We start from the raw sequence: 8916 nt of genomic DNA, 5'->3' as shown, positions 1-8916 counted from the left end.
AGCGAGGTAATATTTTCCTATTAGTATGTATAGAAGATAAGAGTTGAAAGAGTCTGGTTTATGGGGAGTGAGGATGATGCCCTCGCAGGTACACTTGTGCACATGCTGCAGCGTAATGTCCCGGTGCATCTGAACACCCACCCAAACTGCAAAAGGCATGAGGGTAATATTTAAAAAAAAGGAAGAAAGGGAGTCACCCTTTTGCTGAGCTTTACAATGCTCAGCTGCTGCCGAGGAGTGCTTGGTGTAGCTACAGCAGTGGTAGGCAAAATATCCCTCCCATCCAGCCGCTGGCACGCGGCACAGCAACCCGTTTATGTGAGCACCTGGTTGATCAGTTTGCTTGTGACAGATCTTGGCACGCCCCCTCCTCTGGCTGTAAAGCTTTACTGACTCTTGTGTTTTGCGGGATTTTTTTTTTTTCCCCACAAACTCTTGTCTGGCATGGGAGGATTTGGAACAGAGCGACACTGGCTCTGGTGAGAGCAGGAAACTGCATTTTGGATAACCCTTTGCGGTGCAAGCTTTCCCGCCATTTAAGGGCTGTTCTGCGGGGATGGGAAGGAAAGGCTGTCCATCATCCAAAGTCCATTGCAGTGGGAAGGGTGCCCGTGACTGAAAAGGTCTTTGGCAAAGGCCACGAGCATCTGAAGGCGGCCTCTGAGAAACGGGCATGGGCTTGCGGTTCCCCACAGGGAAGTGCCGAAGCGGCTTCAGGAAGAGAGAGTGCTCTTTCGCCGGTCATCCCAGTGCATCATCCATTAAATATAAGGCCCTACAGGAAAACCAGGGCTTCATGTTCTCCGTGCCCCCTTCTGCATCAGCCCTGACGTCAGTAGTTTCAAGCCGTGAAAGTTAAATTAAGGCCAGCACAGTCTAATAGGCAAGGGAGAGCAAATGCGAAGAAGTCAAGGTAATGAGAAAATACCTGCCATCTGGAGCTGTCATAAGCACAAATTTACATCACTCCCCACAAAATAAATAAATTACAGCTGGTGGAACATTACCCTCCCTGGACGCAAAGCCCCACTCCTGCCGCTACCACCAAAAATTTTGGCCTCCCTGCTTTCCCCGTGATCATCGGCTTCTGCCGAAAGCCCCGGAGAGACGTGCATGGGCGCGGGGAGACATCTGCAACCGCTGGCTGTTTGAGCACAATGGCTGGGGTGGGATCTGTTCAGCTGCATCCGCTCGCTCCCTTCCTTGCTCTGACGGAAAGTTTTCCTCCCGGCTCTGACAGCACCGCAGCCACTTGGGGAAGCACATGACTTCCTCGGGAGACGGCGTTCCTTATTTGTGTTGCAGGCCTCCAGCAGGCATGGCACCGAGGCAATATTTATATCAGTTTTTGTAACATCATTGCAGCAGCTGCAATTTTGGGAACTGAAGTGCTGGCTGGAAGTGGAGCGAGAGGCACAAAGCACACCACGCCACGCTGAAATCAGGGTGTAAGGGGAGAAAAAAGAAAAAAAAAGAAAAAAGAAAATCTGCAACCAGCCTCCTCCCCCAGAAAGCTCGTTGTGTTCCCGGGTGCCAGGGGTGCCACTTGCCCTCCAGATGGTTACCGCAGGGCCCATCTGCCTAAAAGTGAGTCAATGGAAATCGCAGCTCAGGATGCCAGCGACGGGACCCGATCTCTCCCCGCGGGGCGCCTGCGCTCCCTGGGGAGCCGGGCAGGGGAAGGGGAGTCCCCGGGCTAGGTGGCTTCCCATGCTACGTGCCTAACAGCCTGCTGGGGGAGGCGAGGGGGGAGCTGGAGCCCCTTGGCTGTGAGACCACATAGCGCAACACTTGTGTGCAGATAGCGAGGCTGCCTCCAAAACCGCTGCAGCCTGGTGCTGTGCCTTGGCATCCAGCCCTGGCAGGCTCCTTAGCCCGGCTACAGTGCCGTGCTGGTGCCGCCACGCTGCTCCCCGGTCCCCAGCTGGCACCTCTGCCCCACGCTGTGCAGGTCTCCTGGCTTGCGTGGAGCTACCTCGCTGGGGCTGTGGCCTCTGCTGGGAAATCCCCAAGGAACCGGGATGGGGGTCCTGTCTTCCAGATGGTTTACTTGCTGCTTCCCGTTAAGGGGAATGTAACCCGATTCTCTCCTCTTCTGCCTCCTGGCTTGAGTTCAGTGGTGTTAAGCCATCAGAGGTTTGAGGCCTCACTGATATATTATGGGCCTGGAGGCCATAGCTGGCTGAAAGAGAGTGGAGTCCTCCTCACTGTGTCTCCTCACTCTTTCGTCTACTCTGCAACTGAAGAAAATAAATGCCTGTGGCTGGTTCCAGGTGTGTAAGAGGGGCTCTCCACTACCTTGTACTACTGGCTTGTACCTCTGCTGCCAAACAGCCATGACTGGCACCACAGTGGGACTGAATTCTTCCCCATACACTGCTTTTTCTCCACATAACTCCACTGGCCTATGGAGTTATGTCTGACAGAGGAGGTGTCACACAGTCCTCGGTTATCTTAGAGCTTGGTGGAACAGAACAAAGTTGATGTGGAGCTAAAATGTTTGGTGCAAAGTACCTTCCCTCTCCTGAACTGCACAGGGTCTCAAGAAAAAGGACCTGTCTGCTGGGCCACCAATGAGTACTTGATCCCCATGTTCCCCACAATCCTCTTAGAGGACTGCTGTGAGGCAGCAGGTGGAGGAACTGTCTCTGTGTTTGCCTGGGAGCACTCTGAAAACCAGCACCTGAGGCTGCATTGCAGGCACCATGGGAGAGAGACACCATTAAAGGCTGCCAACGTGGTGAGCATGGCTTCTCGGGCTGTGTCCCTCAAAAAATCCCCTCCAGTGTCATGCTTTGTATGCCCTTGTGCCACGAGTAGCTCTTCTCCGTCTCACTAAGAACTGAAACTTCAGTGCCCAAGCACCCTGAAATGCTCCTGGTGAGCGGGGTTGGGGTGAGACAGGCAGAGGGAGGGAGGGCGTAAGCGAAGATATGTCAGCAGCGGTGGCAGATCCTCGGAGGTGGTATGGGGAGGGCTTGGCAACCCTTTCAGTGCTGTCCTATTGCAACAGGAGGGAGGAGGATATACAGAGATTACTTAAAAGCCCCCAACTTTTTCCAGGCTTCTATTGCACTTCAGAAATTCTGCAAGGGAGAAGAGAAAAAAAAAAAAAGAGACTATCTGAAAAGAAGGTATCCTTGCTAACTAAAAAAATTTCCTTTAAGAGCTTACTGCTATTAAATAATTACTACATTTTGAATTGCTGTTTTCAGGAGCTTTGGGAAGAAGTTGTGTTCTCAGCCATGAGTATTTTCTTAGAAGGATGGCATGACTTTTTCATTGCTACATGCTTACTCTGAAATAGATGTGAAAGCAGTTTTGACTAGCTCAAAGAGAAGTCTCTGATCAGCCTACATCTGAGATTTCCCTTAAGGTCATTAGTGGGAGAGAAATAAGTGGATAAGTGCTTTTTTCTTTTTTTTTTTTTTTCCCCCCTTTCCCCTCCTCTTTCCTTTTTATTTTTTCCCCTTCTCTCTGTCGTTCTCAAAAGTGGATTTTCTGGGTGCAGGAGCTAGCCCTTTAGATATTCGGTGTTTGTGTGCATAGGGACAAAAATACAATTTTCCACCAATCATCCACAGACTGTTGTAGGCTGTAGTATTTGGAATGATTGCAATATAACTTTGAATGTCATTTTTATTAGGGGGAGGTAGTGTGTGATGTGCTTTCTGGAAATATAATTTGCTATTTTGGATTCGGTAATGCTGTTTTGGAGGGTGGGAGAGTGAATTATTTTCTAGTTCTTTTACCTGAAACTCCCTAATGTTTTTAATGCCCTGCTTCTCCTAGGCAAATACTTCTGTGTTAGGCTTCCCTCTCCTTCTGCCGCCCCCCCTTCTTCTCTTATTCATGTGTTTTGACAAACACAAAATGCCTTCCAATCCTTAGAGAGCTGTACTCCATCATTGGACTGATGTTTTGCGCCTCTCAGTTTTTATTTATGTGAGTCTAAAAATGTGTAGCTCACTGGCACCCCACACTGTTTTTGGTTTCTCCCATCTTACATGTGCCACGCTGGCTCATGTTCGCTTTTTCCTTGCACTCTTTCTTTCTTTCATGGTATTACAACATTTTTAATACAGGATGTCTGAAACAATAAACACCAACGAAGGGAAGAAGAAAACTCCTCTGAATGGGAGAAGAGCCCTCCCACCAAACAACTCCAACGATGAAGAAAATGAGGTCCCTGAGATGGAAGCTTTTGGATTGATACCTAGAGGATTTAATCCAAAAGGTACAGTGTACAATTAAGACACAAGTCTATTTTTACGTCTTCCATGCTCACCTCTGCCCAGGTCTGTGAATTAAAAGCAAAGGGCTTTTTTTCCCTTATGCTTTGATTGCAGATAGCTTTTATTGCTGCTTGTGAAAAAAACTTACTAACACCACCCATGTGCATGGAAATGTTAACCACGGGTTAAGGGTAAGGAAAGTGAGGAGTGGAGAAGCTGAATTGACCAATCTGCAGCTTGAACCATGGGAGTGGTTAAAAAAAAGGCAAGAATGGGTTTTCCCAATTTGACCACAATCACAGAGTTACTTTAGGACCTGCTGGCTTCAGGCATGGCTGTGGCAGCACTGGGGTGAAGGGGGCAAGAGGAACCTCCCCCCTCTTAAGCCCTGCTGGCTTGAACAGCCTTAAACTGACTGTGAAACTACTGCAAAATGCCGGCTGGCCGGGGAAAGTTTTGCTAGGTGTCCAGTTCACTCATAAAAATGAATGTGAAACTAAAAGGAATCCCCATATTTTTAATTATTCTCCTGTGAAAAGTGTTTCAATTGTTTGGCTGGGGAGACAAAACAGTATCATGGTAGGGGATGGCCAAATCAAACCACGGTCTCGGTGCCAACTCTTTGGAGTGAACCTAAAAAAAAAAAAAAAAAGTAAGATTTGGTTTGAAAGAAAGCAGGATTGGTTCCTGCATGAGTCACCAACCAAATGACATTAATTTTTTGACCTATTTGAAATGAACAGCAGGACTTGTTGAACGTGGCAACTCAGGGCAGCCAGATGTAAAAATACTTAATGTTCGTATGGGACTTTTCTTCCAGGGTTGAAGGAGAGCTTAATAAATGTGGACAAGCATTAATTACCACATTTTACACATTTGGAAACAGGCAAAGAGATTTTAAGCAACAAGTTCAAATTTTTATTGCGAAGCATTATTTCTGTAATCCTCATCATGTGCCTTAACCACGTCGCCCCCCACCCCCCGCTTTTTAATACACACGCATTTCTTTAAAAAGCATTTCTTTTAAAAAATGCCTGAGCCAAACCAACTGGCATGTTAAGACTGTAGAAACTTTGCTTGAACCTTTTCAAACAATCCTGTAGCTGTGGGGCAAGTATGTGTGTTTAAATTGTCAAATGCAATGCAATTCAGGTCCTGACTAGATATCGTTTCAAACCCAGTATGCTCACAGACACTGGAGATGCGTAAGGGTGTGGGGTATCTTAGAAGGAATGCAGCCTGTAGCTAAAACCCACTAGTACCAGGAGAAAGATTCCTATTGCTTTTTGATGTGCTTCACATCAGGCTCTGAATGAGGTACGGCGCAGGTGGGCGGGAGCCTCTTGCTTTTCAGAAATGCAGTGGAAACTTAGAAATGTCAGGTCAAGTGAGCTGCGGCAGGCACCCAGCATGTGCTTAAGGTGATGCTGCTGGTGAGAAAAACGGCCCTTGTCAAAAGCGAGGGTTTGTGTGGACATAGGATGGGCTTGGCTATGGGACTGGTAAGGCTGAAAAATAAATTTGGGCATAATAGCAAAACTCTTTTTGTACAGCTGGATTGGCTCTGCTGTGCAGTTCAGCTCTGCAATTCTTGTAGCAACAACACGCGAGGGGTGACCTGAAGGGAAGGGACTGCAGCACTGTTTCGCCGCACATCAGCTGTGATCTAAGCCTGTGACACCAGCTGATGTAAGTGCGGTCCCTGAACACACTCTTTTGGGGTCGGGTGCTTAAGTCACCTGTCAGACTACGTTAAAGGTTTATAGCCTAATGGAGCTCAGAGCGGGACTGACATCCAGGAGCTGAGCCTGCCCAGAGCGCTCACAGCCTTGTGCTTGGGGGATAAAGTGGGGGTCTGCAGGCGAGGCAGGAAGGGCAGAGTACGGCAGGGCTCCGGCGCCGGGAGCACGTCCTTGCAGAGGACTGCTTGTGCCACCTCCTTCCTCTGCTCCTGCACACCTCTACACTTTTGGGTTGTCCGAATTTTTTGTAGTGGTTCCCACATTTCATTGCCATAACACAGTGAAAAAAAACCCCATGCAAATGCTTTTATCCCTGCTGTTACAACTGAGGTGTTTTCTAGCTCTTGGGGTAGGATTGGACACGTACTGTAAACATCCAAATGTCAGCGTCTTCACCTGTGTCAGATCATAGTCAACACAGAGCCACCCAGTGAGTGGCGGTGAGGGCACAGGCTGTCCGGAGAGGCAGCGGGTGTCACTTCCAGGGGGATCTGTACCCTTCTCTCTGCTCCGCTGGTGGCAGCAACTGGCTGTACTAAGAGGTTACATACCAGGCTCACATCATTTAGGTGCCTAAATTTAACTGAATCTTGCCCTTGATCTGTGCAGTGTAGGTGTCTCAGCTAAGCTAGTCACCCTCATTTCACTTGACAGCCAACAGAGAGAAACAGGCATTTTTAGGGTGTGATTCATTTGACCTATTTTAGCTACTACTCTAGGATGAGGTAAAGCCCTGCGCTTGACTAGCTCTCTGCTGACACCCACTTCTACTCCTCTGCATCACAGCCGGCACGAGTGGCAGAGGCTGCCGGGGATGGCTGCCTCCCCAGCCCAGTCAGTGGGCTGCCTGCTGCGGGACCCCAGCTTGCTTGCAGGAGGAGATGCTCAGGGAGGAGGACGCGCAGCCCCCGAGTGCTGCTTCGGCAAGAAACCTATGTCTCCGTGAACATGCCTGTGCTGTGTCCTCCCCCCGGCTCTTCCTAGCCAGCTCATCTCACTGCAGTGTGTTACAAGTGGGCCTGGCACTTACAGCCACTCGGTGGGAGGACACAGCCCTGCGGCCCCCCACGGTCTACAAGCTCCCCACGCACCCTCCTTTGCAAAGTTTGGCGACTCCCCAGGGAATCGTGCTTCCCCTGCTAGCAGAGAGATGGGCGTCTCCTTTGGAACCTCATGCTATCACGTTTGCAATCCAGAGCCCTTTCTAGTCCAGCAAGAAAGCCTGATGTTTGAAGGCTATTCTTGTTATTTGAAAAACAGCTCAAGCTTGTGCTCATTTATTTCCATGCAAGCTTGATGTTGCAAAACCTTTAAGAAAGCATCAGACTGCTGCCTCTCACGCAGCAAACCTGCTTGCACTGAAGGGCAGACTGGGCTACGGGCAAACTGTCAAATGGACAGAATCACAGGATCGTTTAGGTTGGAAAAGACCTTTAAGATCACCGAGTCCAGCTGTAAACCTGACTGCAACGGAGCCCTCGATGGCCCCCTGTCCCTCACAAACAGATGAGCAGTGACGTGCGCAGCGCCTGGACCCTTCCTTTTGATCATACTCTGGTGATGGGGATAGCACGTCCCATTACCCCGCTCACGTTTTATCCTCTGTAATTACCATTACTGTAATTAACACAGGCTTGGTCACAGATTATCTTTGTCTGGCAAGCTCAATGTACATTTTAACAGTGAGAGTGGAAGTGAAATGTGTTTTCTGCAGATGTGTACAATGTACATTTTAACAGTGAGAGTGGAAGTGAACTGCAGATGTGTGTGGCCCTGTTTCGACAGGAGCCATGTAAAGTCCTGAGATGAAATGAAGTGAATGATGAGCTGATGGCCCAGGGTGGCTTAGCTTTGCAGTTCCTTGAAGGGGCTAACATGCAAAGGAAGGGCAGGGTCACTGATGCCTTTTATTTTGGAACATGAGATGAAAACACGGCAAACCCTCAACTCCATTTTTATGCCTCCTTGGAAGGAGGGAGGAGCAGAGCCAAACTTACAGATAGCTTCACCCCTCACAAAGCCCCAAGATATGCAGCTTTTACATGCAGTGCTTTCAGCCTGGGAGGGGTTGGGAGGCATAACGGGAGAGAGTCTCCCCTGCCCCTGCTTTACCCCCCTCCACACCCTCCAGGAAATGCCTGTCTCACATGAGTTAATCACAAGCTTTGTCAGTGTTATTGTGAGTGAGCATTGCTAAGTTTTGCAGGGAGGGAGGCAAAGGCATGCCCCACTTCGCAGAGGGGCAGGGAGAATGTTTTCTGAGCAAAATGCATTTAACGTTTCACACAAAATCCATCTCTGTAACTTCAGCCAGCACTAAAGCCAGTGGGGATCTACAGAAGTTACTCCAGAAGCCTGGTGAATTGAGAGGAGAATAACAATAACATTTCCATGGGACTTTAAGCCTGCCTTAATACTGAATGGGGTATTCCAGCCTTTCCGCAGATTGGGCTCAGCAGGAGGCAGGTGGTTGGGGGTTCGGTTGTCCAGGGTTTTTCCATAAGAAGATCTTTAGCTTGCTGGGTCCTCAGGCAGTTTCCTTTCCTTCTCTTTCCCACAGGACAGGGCTAGGCAGGAGCGGGACCTGGTCCTGCTGCCCTTATTTCCCCCTCTCCCGTTAGCTGTCGCCCAGAGCCCAGGCTGGGTGGCTTGGCCAGGGCAGGGGAAGGACCATGCTGGCATCCAGGGAAGTTGCTGCCTGTAGGGCTCTGCTGATGTCTCCAACGCGTCCTTGCAAAAAGGCAGGGCTAACGCATGTGCTGCCGTGGTCTGGAGGCTACACACCCGAGAGCGAGCTGCTCTGCTGCTTGTCCAGAGCCGGCCACTATTCGGTGTCTGCCCCTGCCTTCAAGGAAAAGCAGTGTGCAAAGCTGTTTGTCTGAGCTTCTGTGAAATGGGACCCATTCAGCCCTCAGTGACTTGGATATCCGACTCATTCG

The 8916-nt window shown here is 49.5% G+C and overlaps 1 protein-coding gene across 1 annotated transcript in view; it reads left to right on the top strand.

Annotated features, from left to right (window-relative positions):
• Positions 1-3023: 3023 nt before the first annotated feature.
• The window catches only part of F13A1 (coagulation factor XIII A chain), a 64156-nt gene continuing 58263 nt past the window's right edge, over positions 3024-8916 (top strand). Inside the window, exons 1-2 of the mRNA XM_035895893.1 lie at positions 3024-3134; positions 4086-4237. Coding sequence (XP_035751786.1) covers positions 4087-4237 — 151 coding nt within the window. The 5' untranslated portion in view covers positions 3024-3134; position 4086. The remainder of the gene's footprint in view (positions 3135-4085; positions 4238-8916) is intronic.

The sequence above is a fragment of the Egretta garzetta genome, unplaced genomic scaffold (genome assembly GCF_000687185.1).
Source record: "Egretta garzetta isolate BGI_Z169 unplaced genomic scaffold, ASM68718v1 scaffold246, whole genome shotgun sequence".
Taxonomy (NCBI): Eukaryota; Metazoa; Chordata; class Aves; order Pelecaniformes; family Ardeidae; genus Egretta; species Egretta garzetta.
The sequence above is the reverse complement of the archived record's forward strand: the minus strand, read 5'-3'. Positions and strand labels throughout refer to the sequence as shown.